At 38.3% G+C, this 20,101-nt stretch overlaps 3 protein-coding genes across 6 annotated transcripts in view; 1 reads left to right on the top strand and 2 right to left on the bottom strand.

Moving 5' to 3' along the window:
- ttc6 (tetratricopeptide repeat domain 6) overlaps positions 1-9,941 on the bottom strand; it is a 36,480-nt gene extending 26,539 nt beyond the window's left edge. Inside the window, exons 1-5 of one of the 2 annotated variants that reach the window (XM_082142272.1) lie at positions 9,821-9,941; positions 9,178-9,243; positions 8,336-9,055; positions 3,023-3,202; positions 2,753-2,883 (exon numbers count right to left, since the gene is read on the bottom strand). In XM_082142272.1, the coding sequence (XP_081998398.1) occupies positions 2,753-2,883; positions 3,023-3,202; positions 8,336-9,046 (1,022 nt within the window). In that variant the 5' untranslated portion in view covers positions 9,047-9,055; positions 9,178-9,243; positions 9,821-9,941. Of the gene's footprint in view, positions 1-2,752; positions 2,884-3,022; positions 3,203-8,335; positions 9,244-9,820 lie in introns of both variants that reach the window. The other variant, XM_082142271.1, reaches the window with a different exon arrangement.
- Positions 9,942-12,146: 2,205 nt separating this feature from the next.
- foxa1 (forkhead box A1) lies at positions 12,147-14,847 on the top strand. Its single transcript, XM_082142350.1, has 2 exons — positions 12,147-12,400; positions 13,152-14,847. Exons 1-2 carry the CDS (start codon positions 12,329-12,331, stop codon positions 14,364-14,366), a joined length of 1,287 nt encoding a protein of 428 aa, XP_081998476.1. The 5' UTR covers positions 12,147-12,328; the 3' UTR covers positions 14,367-14,847.
- Positions 14,848-19,433: 4,586 nt separating this feature from the next.
- The window catches only part of mipol1 (mirror-image polydactyly 1), a 99,809-nt gene continuing 99,141 nt past the window's right edge, over positions 19,434-20,101 (bottom strand). For all 3 annotated transcript variants that reach the window (XM_082142341.1, XM_082142339.1, XM_082142340.1), the window contains exon 14: positions 19,434-19,973. In XM_082142341.1, coding sequence (XP_081998467.1) covers positions 19,907-19,973 — 67 coding nt within the window. In that variant the 3' untranslated portion in view covers positions 19,434-19,906. The remainder of the gene's footprint in view (positions 19,974-20,101) is intronic.

The following is a 20,101-nucleotide window of genomic DNA, read 5'->3' as shown; positions in this document are numbered from 1 at the left end:
CTTCAAAATACAGAAAACCTAAGATGTCATGCTTTACTACTGTTTTTTTAAATATATAATTTTTTTTTGTTTTTTTTGGGATGCATTCAATTGAAGTGACAGTAAAGACATTTATAATGTTACAAAATAATTCTTTTTTAAATAAATACAGATTTTTTCCCCTTTCTGTTCATCAAAGAATCCTGAAAAAAAATGTATCACAGTTTCCACAAAAATATTAAGCAGCACAGCTGTTTTCAACATGGATAATAATAAGAAACGTTTCTTAAGCAGCAAATCATCATATTAGAATGATTTCTGAAGGATCATGTGACACTGAAGACTGGAGTAATGATGCTGAAAATTCAGCTTTGCATCACAGGAATAAATTGCATTTTAAAATATATTCAAATAGAAAACAGTGACTTTAAATTGTTACAGTACCAGTTTTACTGTTTTATTGTATGGTCAAATAAATGCAGCCTTGGTAAGCGTAAGAGACTTCTTTCAAAAACATTAAAATATCTTACCAACCCTAAACATATATCATGGTTTGTAGCTGACGAGAGAATGGTGAGTTATGTACAGTTAAGTGTCATGAGAATCATGATCATGTGATCAGAAGAAAACAAGACAGACATTCATATTGCATGGCATCTTAGGTTTTCTGTATCAGAATAATAATAATAAATTGAAAAAAAAGAAAAAAAAGTTAAATAGAAGCATTTCCATCAGTGGTCTCAGACTTTTTCATTACTGAAATGTCTATCAATCTAATATTAGGGTCTCACAGGAACATTTCTTGGACCTCAAACGTAAACCATTTTGGGTGCCAAGCCAATGTGATATAGGCACTATGTTCTGCCATAAAAAGATGATGCGTCAGTCTATTTGCACAGACCGTCTCTGCCATAACTTCACACCACTGTTTGAACTGTAGACAGCGGGAGAAACGACCTCAGAACTGACTTTGTGTGTGGGCTCTTTGTGTTCGGCGAACTGCAGACAGGCAGGAGAGGCCCTCCGCCACCCACGTCCCCACGGCTCCACTGACAGCGTCAATTTATTGAGTACGTTTCGTTCACTAAGGCCTGTGACAAGCTAGATTTATCACCCCACTCTGGCACGGTTAAGCCTCAACGAAAGACCTAGAAGGTCACACCAAAGTCACTGGCCCTGCCTGCGCTGAAAAAAAACATTCCTGAACCGTAAGGAGGAACCTTCAACCTGCCCCGCTATCCATCTACCCCGTAGGCAGGCGGCTCTCATATAAACCCTCTCAACCGCGTCCAACAGGAACCTTTCAGTGACCCTCGTGACTGGAAAAAGCTAGTAATTAAAAGGCCCTTTTTCAAGAGCGAGGGAGTGGCGCAGGTCCAGCCGTGCAGGTAGTAAATCTTGCGTTATCAGCTCTCAGGTGAGTGCCGGAGAGGTTGGGAGGAGGGATGCGTGGGTGCGCTGGCTCCAGACAGACCCGCAGCACAGATGAGTGGAGTAAGTGACGGGGCAATTACTCGCTGTGTTACTGCTCCCTAAATAGAGCTGAGGGGGAGCTGATGACAGCTTTTGGACGCTCTTCTCAGGTAGCGTGAAACTAGATGATCATTTGCGGCCAAGGCCACCCTCTGCGCTCTTCCGCTAGTGACGCGTTGAGAGATTGACATGCTGATAGCAAGTGGAACATGCCAATATATCAACACATAGATTAGTGAACCATAGCGTCATAATGCATACAACTAAGTATATAGCAGCCTCAAAAGTATTTGGACATTGACGTCTTACTTAAAAATGTCTGAATGACAATGAATTATTTGCAAAACATCAAAACTACATCTACATCTACATCTAAGAACTGACAAAATGTAAAATGTGTACCTTGAATGCAATGTAAGTCGCTTTGGATAAAAGCGTCTGCCAAATGCATAAATGTAAATGTATTTTAAAAGGACCATCCCTAGTGAAAAAGAAATGTGCTTAATTGTGTTGAATGTGCACTTGTACTGTATATATATTTTTAAAACTGTACTTACATATAATTTTTATGAAATAGAATGCCACTTAAGTGTACTTAAAGAGAGTACACTTTTCATGATTGCTTTTTTAACACACTTAAGTACTTGTTTAAAAACTGCACATTTAATGTTTACTTTTAATTTGTTTTACTTTAAAGTGCATTAAAATTAAAGTGTATTACAAAATCATTAAGTTTTAATAATCTTTTGTGATGCTTTAAATAAGTATGTTTATTTTAATGTCTATTTAGGTAAACTAATTGCATTTAATATAAATTTTAACTATAAAACATTTTCATTTAATTACATATTACATGCTATTAATGGTCAGAAAACATTAATAGAATGTACTTTGTGCGAACCGAATGTAGAGTATAATATGTCTGTATTGAGTACTCTTTTTAAAAGTATTCTTTCTTTTTTTTTTATACAAAGGATAGCATTAGCACATTTTCAAAAAAAACTATTATTTGTTAGGTTTGAAATGATGCAATATAGAACAAAAAAGAATTGGACACTTTGTGCTTGTAAACGGTTAGTGGAATATGTTCGTAGTTAATGTGATGAACACTGTTTGAACTGATACATCCACTAAAAATCATCAGTGATTAAAAATAAAGATCCTGCTTCATTTAAACACAGATGACACTTTCTTTGATAGTTTGTTATTGAATGCAACTAAATGCATTCAATAAGTATGGCTTGAGTGTCCAAATACTTATGGCCACAGTATGTCTCAAGATATTTTATATATTTTATACTCTTTTTTAGGTGTCCAGGTTGCAAGTAGTGAAAGGCCTTGAATGGTTTTGGTCTGACGGGATGTCCTTTCAGCTCTCTGAATCGGAGTCAAGCTATATCCATGGGCCATTATTATATCTTCATTGGTCACCTTAAAAATATAAAAAATATATACAAACTAGTTTCTATTACAAGGATTGTGGCAACATTCATGTATTTATTAATACATTAAACATCTGTAATTTTGCTCATAGTTATTTGAAAACAAACTTAGTGTGTAATGAGTTTACCTGGGATAAGAGATCCTTGAGTCCTCCATCATCACAGCCAAACTCAGAGTCCTTCTGTAAAACTGACTCAGCTTTCTTGTAGACATCAGATGACACAGATGGATGGCACATTGGTCTTGGGGAACGTTTTTCTTTTGGCCGACATACGTGTGGTACTGATGTGTCCCTTTGAGTTGGCCCCTGAAGGAAAATACACATGAGCATATCATTAACACCATTGTCATTCCAAGCCTATGACTTTACCCATCAAGATGTACTAATAGGAAATGCTACAAAACTCCTCACTGCAATGACTCTTCATAAAATATATTGTCGCCACAAGCTCACCTTGAAAAGCAAACAAGTGTTGCTCCTTTGTTGCCTCTGGGATTTCTAAAACTGACAGCAACCCTTAGAATTATTTTACTGTTATGTTACACTTGTTATGTTTTATCGCAGTGATTCAGATGAAAGATTTATGCTTTGCAGACTGACGCTGTCCCTAAGCAGTTTGGGTAATCTTGCATAGTAAACGCATGTAGCAACAAAGAATCACAAACGGCAGTTGCGCAGTAATACTAATGTAATGCAGTCACAGGTGTATGTTTGTTGAGTAATTTACAGCGGCTCAACCAATCAGAATCAAGGACTGGAACTATCCGTTTTATAAAAAGGGTGATTAATAATTGGTATCTAACCAGAAGAAAATATATATTTATTTGATGTTATCCACATATTTGCATATATCATCTGCAACAGCATTGTGAACTTCTGTAAAGATATGTTTGGTCATTAACTTAAATGCATTATTATGCAAAATACAAACACATGAGGAGAGTTCTCTGCGTGAAAGACCCACGACTGGCAGATTAACGTGCAGCTATATTTCTCTCCGAAATTAAATTGAACTAGTGCAAAATGCCCATGCAAAATCAGTTTTTGGAAATTGTTGGTTTGGTGTGTTTGAGTGCTCATTGTTACAATTACACAGCAAAAGTTCAGTGACATTTTTATTTGTGCATGGTAGAAAGCAAATACTGATGATACTGACATAATGACATACAATAAATATGGAAAATGTAACTACACGATTCAGGGAGCAGGCTACACAGTGAACTCCGAGAAAACGCCCCTTAATGATGGACTTAATGTTAGACTTAACGCCACAGTTGCTTTCTTCGACCCTCTCTGTCTCTGGTCCTGGGCTGTGCTCACTCAGTGTGCAGTGTGAGAGGGGGAGGGGCCAGCTGTGCTCACTCAGTGTGCAGTGTGAGAGGGGGAGGGGCCAGCTGTGCTCACTCAGTGTGCAGTGTGAGAGGGGGAGGGGCCAGCTGTGCTCACTCAGTGTGCAGTGGTGAGAGGGGGAGGGGCCAGCTGTGCTCACTCAGTGTGCAGTGGTGAGAGGGGGAGGGGCCAGCTGTGCTCACTCAGTGTGCAGTGTGAGAGGGGGAGGGGCCAGCTGTGCTCACTCAGTGTGCAGTGTGAGAGGGGGAGGGGCCAGCTTTGCTCAGTGTGCAGTGTGAGAGGGGGAGGGGCCAGCTATGCTCACTCAGTGTGCAGTGGTGAGAGGGGGAGGGGCCAGCTGTGCTCACTCAGTGTGCAGTGGTGAGAGGGGGAGGGGCCAGCTGTGCTCACTCAGTGTGCAGTGTGAGAGGGGGAGGGGCCAGCTGTGCTCACTCAGTGTGCAGTGTGAGAGGGGGAGGGGCCAGCTGTGCTCACTCAGTGTGCAGTGGTGAGAGGGGGAGGGGCCAGCTGTGCTCACTCAGTGTGCAGTGTGAGAGGGGGAGGGGCCAGCTGTGCTCACTCAGTGTGCAGTGTGAGAGGGGGAGGGGCCAGCTGTGCTCACTCAGTGTGCAGTGGTGAGAGGGGGAGGGGCCAGCTGCTAGAGCGACAAAAGCCAGTGTGTGCTTCTTTTACAGATATATATTTAACGATATCTTTTGCAATTCTAATCCAAACAACTTGGCACTGCACTTACTCATGCACGTAGCAAGACACCTGTCAAGTTTGAAATCCATCGGACTAACAGTTCGAGAGATATGCGAATAACACCCACACACACACACAGACAGAAAGACGTTCCCGTAATTTATAGATAGATATAATATACAGAAGTAAACAGCGTAGGTGACTTACAGATTCAGTTAACATCCACAAATATAAAAAATAAGCACAACGATTCAGGGAGCAGGCTACACAGTGAACTCGATGATTCAGGGAGCAGGCTACACAGTGAACTCGACGATTCAGGAAGCAGGCTGTTTGTCAGGTATTCAGAGCAAATCAGCCCTATACGCACACTACGCAAAGTGCGTAGGGCCCCGCAAATTACTCAAGGCCCCGCCTCCCCCTCGTGTCAAAGCGCGTCAATCAATGTTTACAATATCGATGAGAAAATGAAGCGGAACTATCCTTATGGTCACGAAAAGAGAGAGAAAACAACACCATAAGAGTTCATTGCGGCAACAGTTATCAGGCAGACTTGTGACTCTCCTCTCAAAGTTTGATGTCAGCAAAGAACAGTAGGCTAAAGTTAAGTTGATGTGAGTTGATTTATTATGTTTAATAAACGACAAAGGAAAACGGTGTTTGTTTATAAACTGCAGCTCGGAAAAGAGAACCGCGTCGCGCGTTTACATGCGATCATATCATATGCACGTGCATGAAATGAAACGCGCACTTTCCAGCAGAAACATCTGTTGTGAGTCAGGACCAGTACAATACGGGCGTGATGGCACTCCTCATTATAGTTTTAAAACAAGACGATGATTATCTAGTCGCTCAGTCAAGGTTTAGTTACAACTCTGCCCAAATGCAATATGGAAAGCAATGTATTGACATTGACTATTGATAGGCTCCATTGAATTAAAAATGTTGATTGGCTGGAGATTCTGGTCAATATGGATGCACATCCCTCAGTAAATAATAACCATCAAGAATCAAGAGTATCAAGAATTACTTTTATCATTTAAAACACAGTGACATGCTATGGCGCCATTTTAGCTTTTATTCATTCACAGGATAATTATGCATTTTTGATATCAATAATTCAATTTGTACTATTTAAAATGTGAATTCTTGATATTAAGAATGAACTTTTTACTAGTAACAATGTCTTCTGATATCAGGAATTACATTTTCGCTACAACTAGTTAAAGGAGGGATTGTAGTGGGAACACTGGGGTGTCAGGTGTGACTGTGTGGCAATGGCAAATGGTTCATGGCTCACGGGTCAGGTATGAGGGCCCCTAAACAGAATTTTGCTTAGGGCCCCAGGGAGGTCAGGATCGGCTCTGCAGGTATTAATGGACTTCGGCGGAGGCACGTCGGACGGTTCACGCCTCGCCGTCATCCATTAATACCTGACAATGGACACCTCGTCGGGCATTAACCCTTACACAAATGATGGCCGTGAATAAAATATAATATTCAGAAGTAAACAGTGTAGCTGACTGTAGCTGTTTATGTCAGAATGATTATTTTTAAACCACAACCTTCTTGGGGCTTCTTTGACCGATACAACCCTCTAATGTCAGAATGTTTATTTTTAAACCACAACCTTCTAAGTGCTTCTTTTACCGATATATTTACCGATATCTTTTGCATTTCTAATCCAAACATCTTAAAACTTGGCACTGCACTTACTCGTGCCCGTAGCGAGACACCTGTCAAGTTTGAAATCCATCGGACTAACGGTTCGAGAGATATGCGAATAACAGGCACACAGACAGACATACTGACAGACAGACGTTTCTGTAATTTATAGATAGATGTGGAGGATTTTAACTGTGACAAGATGATTGACAGGTGACAGGATGCGTGACAGGATGACAGGTGACAGGATGCGTGTACCTAAATGACAGAGCTGTCCGTTAAAGAAGCAGTTATGATGAAGTAGTATGACCCAAAACTTGCCTACTCTTCTGCGACACACTCAAAAGTTTGTACTGTTTCTTTACAAAAACAGTAGGCTACTAGGGCATAGTATAAGAAGGTGAATTGGGATGCAAAAAAAAAAATCTAGCCCTTATGATTCAAAAGGTATTAGCAACTTTGGACAGTTGGTGGCGCTAGAGAATGAGTTAGAGACTGCCTGGAATTAAATGACACCAAGGCCCTGTCCCAAATGGCACACTTCATATGCACTTTCGGTCTTGTGGAGTTACAATGGCTGCCGCGTTTGTGTGTCCGTTAAGTCCATGAGACCGTAGAGTGTCCCATTTGTCATGTTAGGTTTCAGAAGGGTGCTCGCAAGCGCCCCCCTTTGCGCCCTCAAACCGCACTTTTGCTGAGCCCGCACTGAAGCAAACTCTACAGCAGACATCTTCCCAGCAGTCAAAGCGGCGTTACGTCACGAAAGTGCGGACTCATAGGAAGACCGCGAGTGCTTAGGGTGCCATTTGGGACAGGGCCCAAGATGCTCCATTTGGCCAGAGGAGAACTGGTTCCCCAACTGACCCTGGTCTCACCTTATGGAGTTTGGCTTCCTTGCCACTGTTGCCTCTGGCTTGCTTAATTGGGGACACTTAATATTCAATAATATTATTGACATGACAGCACTGACACTATTTGATGAGAACTGAACTGAGCTGGATAATGATATCACTTTTTTCTGCAGAGCTGCTTTATAGCTGAATTGAACCACTGTAATTTAATAACTGATTATCTTTAGAATGGATCTGGTTCAACACTGAACTAACTGACTTCAGCTGAAAAATTACTCTTTTTTTCTTTTTAGAGCTGCAGAATTGAACTGTTTGCATCATTGAATCATTATTTTTCTGTTTATCACGGTAAAGTTGCTTTGAAAAAATCTGTATTGTATAAAGCGCTAGAAAAATAAAGATGACTTGACTTGACTAGTTAATGTTCAGACTGTCCTCTATCTGTGTGCCACATTTCATCATATTCCCACAAGCAGTTTTACAGGCTGCCATAGACTCAAGAGTGGAAGATGACGACAACGAAGAAGAAGAAGAAGAAGAAGAAGAAGAAGAAGAAGAAGAAGAAGAAGAACACTAACAGATACAATAGGTGCCTACGCACCTTTGGTGCTCAGCTGCTAATAATAAATTAATAAATAATAAAATAATAAAGTAGCTGTGTCCAACTTCTCTTTCCAAATGAATTACTATAAATGCCCGGGGTTTGTGATGTTTTCGCAATGTTTGTGATGTTTTCTGTTTTATAAAAATGTTTATGTTTGTGAGGTTGAAGCTGCTTAAATGTGTTCAGCTGTGTTCAATATGACAAAAAATAAAATAAAATAAAATAAAATAAAATAAAATAAAATAAAATAAAATAAAATAAAATAAAATAAAATAAACAGCTAACCTCATCATCAGAGCTGCAGTTGTTTCCAGCTTCTCTTTCGATCGAATGTACCGTTGCTTGGTCAGAGAAAGTTGCAGCACTGTCATCCTCTACTACAGGTATGTCCATCACTAATGAGTCTGCCAAGCTCTCATTTGGCGCCCTCTGCTGGTCAACCTCATCTGGCTGCTGGAGTCCAGCAATAGTTCTGGCTTCCTCCAGCAGATCAGAGGTGGATTTGACACTTTGGATGGTGCTGGAGCCAGCGCTGCTGGTGTGACTCTGGGAGCTGCTGTGTTTGGAGAGAGTTTGATGCTCATGAGGCTCCCAGAATTGTTCAGTCTTTCCTCTCTGCACTCCTATATGCCCATTCTGTGCTGAATTCACAGAGCTTGATGCCTCATTGTCATTAGAGCTGCCCGAGTCCCGCTGGTTCTGTCTTTCACAGATAGTGGACTGGTGAGCGCTGGAGGTTTTCTTCTCACCTGAGACCTGCTGAGCAAGTGTGTTAAGTTTGTAAGATCCACCTGCTGATAAGGACCACTCTGATCTGGGCTTAGCAGGAGGTTGTGGCCTTTGGGACAAGGATACTGCTTTGGTGGTCCCTGCGAGAGAGGCTATGACTGGCTTTCTGACAATCCCATGCCTGGCTTTAAGTTTTGGAAGAGCCATTGTGTTCACGGATTTGTCAATGGAGGAAATGTTTGGGCTTGTGCTCTGACCCCGGCTCATTTTGTTGGTCTTTGTTGAGACATGGATTTAGGGGGCAGTTTGCAGAGGAGAGGAAAGTGAAAGTCTATTTGAGACTCAACACAGCTGGGTTTTGTCAGGATGGGAGGTAAATCTGTGATGACAGGTCTTACCTGACAAGGTAAGGAATTAGTCTTCTGTTCTGATTGGATTCATAAGGGTTTCGTATACTGGAAATCCTGGAAATCAAAAAGGAAAAGTTTCTATTTATTAAATCAATCTTCATTGCATTAACTTAAATCTTTCATTTTAATGAACCAGGTAACTTATTTTTTTAAGTTAAACCAGCAATATCTTTTATTAGGCTATTAATCACATTATACTTACGATTTTTGAAACAAATACGTTTAAAATGAGAAGAAATACGTGTTGCCTCATTTAAAAAATAAGCAATAACATTTATGTCGAGACTGGTAAAAGAGCTAACTTAACGTTATATTTGCAAAATATTTTTTTTTAATATTTTTTACATGATTTTGTCCAACAGTTCAGTTCGAGCTATTTTGCAATGTTTTATTATTTATCCTCATTTTCTTTTCTGACTCCCATGAAATAATCATTATACATTCTCGCTGCATAAATATTATTTATTTTTAAATAGTTTCGAAAGAACAGAAACTGCAGTTTTACAGTCAAAAAAGCTATGGACGCTATAGTTAGCCGGCTAGCCCGCATGCTCAAAAGTTGCTCTTTTCGCGCTGTGACACAATAAATCTTAATAAATCATTAAAAAGGTAATCTTTAAAAGCACCTTACCTTTTCATTTATGTATTCCCGCCAGAAAATCAACTTCAAATAAAATTGTTCTAACTATTTGCTGAAAAATAACTGCAGCTTTTTACCTCAGAAACTCAAACAGGGAAACGCCAGGCAGCGTCTCCTAGCAACCGACCGTCCCCGTGCGCGTGCCAGGGCTCCCAGTGAAAATCTGCACAATAAGATCATGATCAAGTAGATAATTATCTTGATGTTAATATATATAGGCCTATATATTTTTTCATGCATGCATTTTTTACGCATATAGTACTTACTGGCTGCTAGAACGGCAATAAAACCCTTCAACCACACTCTAAAAAAATGAAGGTCCCAATAGGTGTTTTAGCATCAATACATTGAAGAACCATTTTCGGTTCCCCCCAAAAACCTTTCAGCTTCAGTGAACAGTTGTTAAAAGAATAATTTCCCCCCTTAGTGCGAAGAACATTCTAAAATTCTAAGAACCCTTTTAAACTATAAAGAACCTTTTGTGGAATGGAAAGGTTCCATGAATGTTAAAGGTTCTTCATGAAGCAATCGATGCCAATAAAAGAGTGCACTCAAATGTTCAGATCTGCAGAACAAACTGAAATGGTAATCATGGTGAGCTATAGTGCAAAGATGCCTTTCTATTTACACAATCACAGAATAGAGAGAGAGAGAGAGAGAGAGAGAGAAAGAAGTAACAGATTAAATGTGCGTTCAAAATAAAGGTTCCAATTAGAATCAAAATGGTTTTACATTCTAATTTTGATTTTAAAATCCAAAAAAGTACTTTTTATTCTCTAGTTCTCAAGAAAACCATACCAGCCGGTACTTTAAACTATTGATCTGAAGAACTTTATTATCTCCAAAGAACCTTGCCATTTTTTTACTTTTATTTTTGATAAGAACACAAAATTGCTGCACAAAAGAAATTTTTAGTATAGCATAAATAGGCCTATCTAATAAAATGCACTGTTTGTTAGGCAGTTTTTATAGGCCTATTATTTTATAAATCATGCATTAAATCTACTGACAAGACAGTCCTGATAGCATCGCTATCGCTCCCTCTACCTCTCTCTCTCTCTCCCTCTCCCTCTCTCTCTCTGTCTCATGGGGGCTTTGACATGGTCTAATGTTCTTTGCTTCAAGGGCCATTTCCCTCCGTCCTGTGAGGAATCGATCTGTGCTCTAATGGTGTGAGAGATCACTGGAGATAATCCGCTGTAAGTGGATGATCAGTGCTGTCATTCGCTCATTAGCAGGTGTACACTGGGAAATGTGACCTCTTGTTCATCTGAGAAATAAAAGGAGGGAGATGGTGGGGTTTCCAGGTCCTTCCTAAACACCTGGCTTCAGTACCAAAATGAATAGGCTGCAAAGTTATTGCAAGTTTGTAATATTTCTTCTGCTATTCTGTGAAGCTTCTTGGTGACACCATTTCTGAAATTCACAAATGAAATACATTACATGATTTGTTAAGTATTTAAATAAACTGTTCAAACAGGCCTATAGTTATGATAGAATTCATATATGTTCATACATTTTGATATTTAAATATACAGCATCCACATATTTTTTGTGATTATCTGATAACACTTTATAATAACATTCTATATTATGGATTAGAAAGAATATAAAGTTAAAATGTAATTTTAAATGTAAAATGATTGCAAGTCACTATTAATAGCGTTCATGAATAACATAAATCAATATTACAACATTAAATAATGCTTAACAGATCATGTATTTATGTATATTCAAAAAGCTAGATTCATATGTTTTGTATGAACATGTTATCATTAATGTTTTCTAAAATTGCTGAAAGATATAACTTAATATGTTACATAACATATAATATTACTAGGCCTATTACATTAATTATATTTACACTTTACAAGATCACTCATTTCATTTGAATTCATAACACTTTTTTTTATTTTATTTATTTTTTATAGGCCTATAACATTAGAATGCTGGATTCATTAATTAAAGCTATAAAGTAAGTCCTACCCTTAATTTGGGGGGGAAAAAGAAAGAAAAGAAAAAACAATATAATAAAATCCTTAAATAATTTAAAATGTTTCCATTTAAAATTAAATTAAAAATACAATGTGCCAAAAAATGTATCGCATATTCAATATTATTCATCATAATGTGTTTATTCTAATAGAGTTTAAATTAAAAGATTATTCGTTTTTTTAAACCTTTTTTCAGGTAATAGTATTGTGCAATAAAACACACGGGTCATTCCTATTTAAAAACAGCAGAGTAGACGTGTTCCTGGAAGCAGGAGAGAGATCCAGGCAAATGAGACACAGAAAGTGGGCTGTACCGTGTTCTACGTAACAGGCAGGGGAAGATCTCCAGTTCGGTCCCAACATTTCCTCACTTTACCCAAAGCCACGCACAACATCCCACCAGTGACTGCGCGCGGTGCCAGGACGCACACGCACACATACACTCACACACGCGCGCGCTGTGAGTCTGGAACTGCATGTGCACGAGCTGCGGATTTCCTCCATAATGTTAGGCGCAGTGAAAATGGAAGGACACGAAACTCCAGACTGGAGCAGCTACTATAATGATGCACAAGAGGTGAGAGACTATTATTATTACTGCCACTCTGAGCTGCTGGGATAGTCAGAAAGTTTGTATCTGCATGCAAGCGAATAATAGATCAACAGACTCAAACTGAGGCTTACGCTAAACCACTTTTAAAACGGAGGAATTAAATGTAAAACATATTCTAAAGAATTGTTGTCTGGAGCTGAAGAAAATATCAGCCATTGATTAACCCACTTGGTGGCAGTAGTGATGCCATTGCAAGTGACAATAGTCACAATAGTCTTGGAAGAGTTTTTAAAACATAATTTTCTATAGAGATAATATAAACTATCTGAAATTGTTATCTGACTGAGCTATTTTTATTCTATTTATTATCGATTATATGCGTCACACATTTCCATTGCAAGATTCTGTTTTGCCTCGTTCAATTTGAGTCATTGCAAAATTACATTTAATTAAATTTAACGCGATAAAAGCCCTACGTTTTTATCGTGCATCAGCGAATCCACATTCAATATTTCGTTATTTTAAAAATAACTTAAAATAAAAACGTTACATTTAGATTCAAAATTCAAATGTATGTTCTCACAATGTTTAATGGTGTTAGCCTGATTTTTTTTCAATATATATTTTTTTAATTAATTATTTTTTGTAAAAGAAAAAAAAAAAGGGGGGAAACTAGGCTACATTATTGTCTTAGAGAAAAGATGCTAAATTACTACACTCTATACGAATAAAAGTGCTGAATACAAATGTATTACGATTTCTTTCTTTCTTTTAGGTCTATTCTCCCATGACGAACAGCAGCATGAACGCTGGGCTGAGCTCCATGAATAATATGAACAGTTACATGAGCATGTCCACCAGTGGGAATATGACTTCCAGTTCTTTTAACATGTCCTATGCGAACCCAGCGCTGAGTGCCGGTCTGAGCCCGGGCACCATGGCCGGGATGCCCCCGGGCGCCACCGGCCACATGAACGGAATGGGCGGCGGCGTGTCGAGCATGGGCAACGCGCTCAGCCCGTCCAACCTGAACGCCATGACGGCTCAGCACAGCTCCATGAACGCGCTGAACCCCTACTCCAGCATGAGCCCCACCATGAGCTCCATGACATACGCGCAACCCAACCTCAACCGGGCCAGAGACAACAAGACCTTCAGGAGAAGTTACCCGCACGCCAAACCGCCCTACTCCTACATCTCCCTCATCACGATGGCCATCCAGCAGGCACCCAGCAAAATGCTTACCTTGAGTGAGATTTACCAGTGGATAATGGACCTGTTCCCCTACTACCGTCAGAACCAGCAAAGGTGGCAGAACTCCATCAGACACTCGTTATCCTTCAACGACTGTTTCGTCAAAGTGTCCAGGTCACCCGACAAGCCGGGAAAAGGCTCCTACTGGGCCCTGCATCCAGATTCTGGGAATATGTTTGAGAATGGCTGTTACCTGCGAAGACAGAAGCGCTTTAAATGCGACAAAAAGTTACCCGATGGAAAGAGGTCTGACGGAAAGAGAGAGCATTCGAGCGGCTCTGGCTCACCGGCCAGTGACAGCACCAGCAGCAAACCTGTGCATCTGGACTCCAGCTCCATAACCTCCTCGAACCAGTCGTCCAGTCCTCCCAGTTTGGACCACAGGAGCGGTAGCACCGCTAACTCTGAACTGAAGAGCACCGGCCCACAGGTGCACCCCGTGTCCACGTCCCTGTCCTCGCTGCACTCTATGGCCCACGAACCCCAGCTGCACCTCAAAGGAGACCCTCATTACTCCTTCAACCACCCGTTTTCCATCAATAATTTAATGTCCTCTTCAGAGCAACAGCATAAACTGGAATTGAAAGCCTATGAACAAGCGTTGCAATATTCCTCCTATGGCTCAGGGATGTCTTCCAGCTTGCCCATGGCCGGGAGAGCCAGCATGGACCCTTCGGCTTTAGAGGCCTCTTACTACCAAGGTGTGTATTCCAGGCCTGTTCTTAATACGTCTTAGTCAGTTGCCGACTAATGGGGGAAAAAAAAACTTTATTTTATTTTTTTTGCATGCACTTGGTGCAAAAGAACTGTTACTTTAAAATATAACAAAATGTGTATGTGTATAATAAAATATTGTAAAGTGTTTCCAATGACTGTATATCCCAGTTACAAATCATTGCTAGTGTATTTAAAATAATTTTTGAGCTTGTAAAATACTTGTTGTGATCCCCCCCCCCCCCCCCCCCCCCCCCCCCCCCCCAAACTTGTAGTTCCCCATTGTTACAGCGTGCACGAATGAAGGTCAACTTTTGGTCTTGTTGCTGGTATAAAAGCGAAGCCCCTTGTCTGTTGCAGATGTATTTGAATGTTGTCATTTTACTCATTATTTTTGGGGGTTACTTACCTCGTTTGGACAAAAAAAAACTTTAAAAAAAACAAAAAACACTTCCCAATCTTGTATTGAAATAAATTAATCCGAGGTGGAAATGCATTGTGAATAAAATATGTATTTCTTAATCAAGCAAAACGTTTGTGATATTTTTATACAAAGGTTCATGCATGCATTTTTTTTTCTTAGTGAAATTACATTAGCAATTATCCTAAGACTATTGGTTAAAAACTTGATATTTATTTTTTTAAGAATACATGATTTTAGTTCATTTCGTTTTTAGAAATAATTGATTCTCTTTCGTATTTTTAAATTGTTTTTGTGTGTGCATTATTTTATGTCCAATCAATGCATGCTCAATAACTTCAATAATACCTGAAATAAAATAGAAATAGATGCTATTTTGAATCCGATTAAATTCTTTAATATAGTCTGTCTGCTCTCAAAGCCAGCTTTTGGCTGAGCCCGTCTGGTTTTGACTTGATGTTGGTAAAAGACCAAGAGAAAATCCAAGTCTAACACACGCGCAGCCTCAAAGACTCGCTTCATAAAAGATCCGATCTCGTTTTAAATGGGATTTTAAACAATATCATAGAGAGGCCAAATCATCTTTTTGTGGAGCGTAACCTACATGATGGGCACGTGAACCTGAACAGATTTGACTTTGATCATGGTATTTTGTATACACGCATTTTGGCTGAGTAGCCGTGAAATTCATTTAATTATCTTGTAATTCCCCCCCGATGCGTAAATAAAATGGATAATTGACTTCAGGCTTGAGAAATCTCGATATGTGCAGCATATAAAATAAAGTTATATAGCTTATATTTCTGCCTTTTATTTTTTAATTCAAATAAAAAATTAAGACCACATTTTGTTTCCAAAATTAGTGTCCGGTGCGGTCAATTTATGTGATATTGAATTAGAGCTCGCGACAGAGATATTTAGCCTAATTAAAGATGGTAAAGTTACTAATGTCAATAATCGATACTGAAATTTGTAAAATAAATAAATAAAAATAATAATCACTCAAAAGCATTAGAAAATAAAATTGCATACTTTTTGATTGTAAAGATCCAACAAAATCACAGATTTAAAAACATGTTTAAATAATCTAAATTACCTTCTCTCATGCGCATGACAGGTGCATTATAAAACTGATTGCTTTATATTTCATTAACTAAATTTTTTTTTAAATATAACAGAATTTACCTGCTTACAAAAATAAAATATGTGGCCTTGATTAATTGAGATACAAATCGAAATATAACTATAAATAAAATACAAATGTCAAATATTGTACCACTGATTCTAATAATTGTATTGAAATCATTATGATCGATTATGTGGAAAACTACATTGCACCATGATCGAGTTAATATGTCGCAGTTACACCAGGTGAAATTTGATTATGTATATTTGGTCCTCAATCAAATGCTTTTTCGGAAACATTGCTTTCTTGAAATAATTTATAAATCTTTATGATAGAAACCATGGTCTATACGCCAACTAAATCTGATGATAATGAAACCAAAGCATTATTAATGTGCGGTCTTGAAAATCTAAGAACCAACCAACTGTGCATAAATATTATTTAACACGTTTTTGGGAAAACCTCTTAACGAATGTAGGCTACTGTCAGGGTTAACGAACTCCGCATTAATTCCCTATATAATCATATCATTTAAATATTGACATGCGTGGGTCTAATTTAGATATGCTGTAATTTGCATGGGAATTTTATTGTTTGTAATTGGGGCAGTGATTGTACAGAGCAACATCCGAAAGGTTTTATTTCTATAACGCGACCTTTACGTTGCATTGTGCAATTATAGCGCGCGTCTTTAAACGAGCCAGACTTAACATATGCGATCAGCAGGCAGTGTTCAAACTTATGTGGCATTTCTCGTTGCCCCATCAAAAGCTCTGGCGCTTTCTTCAGCCTTATGGAGCAAAATTTCGACAACAATGAACACGGCCCTTTAGTTCAAAGCGCCCATCAGCGGGTCTACCCGTAGACCTTTCTTCTCCCTCTTTTCATTCTGAGTTTGGAAAAGCACTACAGGGCCAAGGCGCTCCTAATACCTTCTGATGGGGATTGAATTAATTATCTCCAATAACACAATTGTGCTTGGCCAACGAAAAGAGCAAAGCAATACCCCTCCAGAATCACACGCACACGAAAGAAAGAAAGGGGCTTTCAAAGGGCGAGAGAGAAGAGGGAGAGATCTCTATCCGACATCAGCTTTAGAAGCAGCTGCTTTTCCATTAAAAATGATACGGGAGAAGTTTATTAGAGCTTTGTGCCCCTCTAATATGCATCGACTATGTCAGGTTGGTGGTCTCGCACTCCCCTGTTTTGTGTCTTCATTATTCTACAGCAGGGGATTTGGAGAGAAACAGCCAGTTGGTTTCTTTTGGAGTTTCATTGTGGCGGACGCAATAAACCTAGAATGCATTTCTCGTTTATATATATTTTGTTTGCATATATATTTATATCGAATAATAAATACAATTAATATTACAAATTATATGATCAATAAGTTATGACAATGTATGTTTTCATATTGCTTTAACTCATCAAAATAAGTTAAGCAATTAAAAAAAATTAAGATATATGAGAGATTCAACTCATTTTTTAAAAGTCAGTTTAATGGAATTTAAGTTGAAATTACTTAAACATCCAAGTTGATTGTACTTAGAAATTTAAGGCAGTTTTTTTTTTTTACAGTAGCCTATATATAATATATTACTCAATGGCCATTTACAAGTTTTAAGAATAAAGCATTTGAAAGATTAATGCAAAAAATAATTACCTTGCAATTTCACTTATGTATTATGATGGCAAATAAGAAGATTAATTAGGCTATTGTGAAATGGCAAACTGGCCCAAACTAATATTTATACACTGTAAAAAAAATAATTAAAAAAATCATGATTTGTTAACACATTTTTTTTCTTCTTCTATCAAATCAACTCATTTTTTTCTCTTTTGTTAAATCAACTTTGACAATTTATATGGTTCAGATAACATCATATTTTGAGTTTCTGTTGGTTAAACCAATCTCCTTCATCATATTAACTACATGCACAAAATTAAGTCACCCATGTTACTTAGGCTACTTTTTTTCAGTTAAACCAACAATCTTTTTTTTTTTTTTGCAGTGTATTATTAGCCACACATTTAGAATTAAAGTTATGTATCTCAGTCAATTTGGTTATCCGATTCAATAATGCATCATTTTAACATCAAAACCAACACACATTTATCAGCTCGAATAGAACCTGGGAAAAAAATAACTAACTATATTTGTATAAATAAACAGCTACTCTGAGAAGGAGAGAAGCAGACAGAGAAAAAGAGAGAGCTTGAAATATTTGGTGTCGTTATAGCAACCGGATCAGTGGTGCTTTTCTCTGAGGGGTCATTCAATATGTGCAGCCGAAACACGGTTTTAATTAAAGCGTATAAAAGTTTTTTTGTAAGTCGATGATCACGCACACTGAATTTGGGGGGTGGTAATGGGGCATTTCACTCCACATGCCACAATAAACACAGACTCGAGCCTCCACACCCACATATCAAACAAGTCACTTAAAACACGCACACCTCAAACAAATCATTTAAGAATGCACATCTCAAAACAAAAGTTTTCGTCTCGAGAAAAAAAAAAAAAAAGTTGCACCATCAAAGGGCAAGTGTTTTCCATAGGGATGTGTGGGGACACCCAGGTTGAGCCATCTCCACGGTAACCTATAGGAGGAAAATCGACAAGCTTGTCCTGGTGTCGGCGTTTATTTGAGGGGAGGGACACTCAGCGGCACGTCTGGCCTAAACAGCCTTTTCTTTATTCACCGCTGCATCTAACATATTTCTGAGTACATAATCGATCAGGCTGAAGAACAGCTCTGCTGAAGGACGGACAGGGAAAGACAACATAAACCATGCTTATATAATTGTTTGGGGTATCTAGTTGTTGGTAAAGGTCGACAGATCATTTTATGTTTGTAAATTATCAGCATGCAAAGGGACTCACAGCGAAGAATTCAAAGAATCATCATGGTTAAAAAAAAAAAAAAAGTATTTTATATGGTTATTTTAGTCAATATATTTTAAATATACATAGATCTGTCATGTATATCTGATTTTGTTCTTCAAAAAAATATTTGTGTGTTTTTTTATAGCCTACTAAATATTCAGGATATGAATTTAAATGGTTTTAACAATAAACAACAAACATTTAAGAACATATTAAAAAGTCTGAGAATGAAACAATAATGATAATATTCAACTTGAATTAAAAAGCATTATTTACAGGTTTGATTAAATAGTTATGTTTAGACACATGTTTTTGTTGTTTTGAAATAATTTTAATAAGAAAGAAAAAACCCAATATAGCCTATATTTGTCCTCAAAAAGACTCGTTTCAAATGAATTAAATTAAAGAATTAAAAAAATCTAATAAATAAGGGTGTTTTTGGGTCATGTAAACCGATTAAACAAATAAACGATATTCTCTATAAGTGGACTGCACAGTTTGATTTGATTATTTTTAATACATTTGATGGATTTATTTGATACTTTCCATTTTCAATATCTAATTGATAAGCACAAAATAAATGTATCATCAAATAACACTCAACAAGCTTTTCATGTTCATAAATACTGATTGTGTTGACTGATACACTGTATACTGTTGTTTTAACTCCCTTTATTAATCTGGGAATTTTTTTAAATATCTATAGTCTGTAAACAAATTCAATAACATGAAATAAAAAAATCCCAGCTTGGTCCAAAAATAGCTGGCTTTATATGGAGTCTCAGTACCTCACAAAAGTAATTGTCCAATCAAATTTCTCTCGTTTAACCAGACTTAACGTCACACTGTAAGTAAAAATCGACCGAGAGGAGAAGAAAGAAAAACTTTGGATTAGTAGGAAAAACTACTGGCAGCAGTAGTTTCATTGGTGACTGCGGAGAGAATGTGGTTAAACATTTACGATGGCGTTTCTGAGCATGGGCTGGAATGAGAACAGGGCTGAGAGAAAGAACGCCACTTCCAGCCTGTGTTTGCCCAGGCCAGGCTTCGGCTGTTTGCTCAGAGTTAAACGCTTCAGCCTGGTCACCAGATGTGGCCGTCTGCTCGGGTCGCCCGACGGCCAGTCAGTCAGATGACTTTTCGGACGCTGCCAGTGCCCACTTTCTTCCGTAACACCTCCACCAACCGCTCCAACCTGAGAAAGGAAAAACAGAAATAAGTGAGTAAGTGTGTAAATGAAAGAAGAGCAAGACAAATGCAGGCCAGCTCTTGGCTGTTTTCTCCTCACACAAGGGCGCTCTTTGAGGAACGGAAAGATACGGA

The sequence above is a fragment of the Leuciscus leuciscus genome (assembly GCF_965113295.1).
Source record: "Leuciscus leuciscus genome assembly, chromosome: 17".
In the NCBI taxonomy this organism is placed as follows: domain Eukaryota; kingdom Metazoa; phylum Chordata; class Actinopteri; order Cypriniformes; family Leuciscidae; genus Leuciscus; species Leuciscus leuciscus.
The sequence above is the reverse complement of the archived record's forward strand: the minus strand, read 5'-3'. Positions and strand labels throughout refer to the sequence as shown.

Coding starts and splice junctions, on each gene's coding strand:
- foxa1 (XM_082142350.1), top strand. CDS start 12,329: ATGTTAGGCGCAGTGAAAATGGAAGGACACGAAACTCCAGACTGGAGC. Junction 12,401..13,151: donor ACTATAATGATGCACAAGAG/GTGAGAGACTAT, acceptor TCTTTCTTTTAG/GTCTATTCTCCCATGACGAA.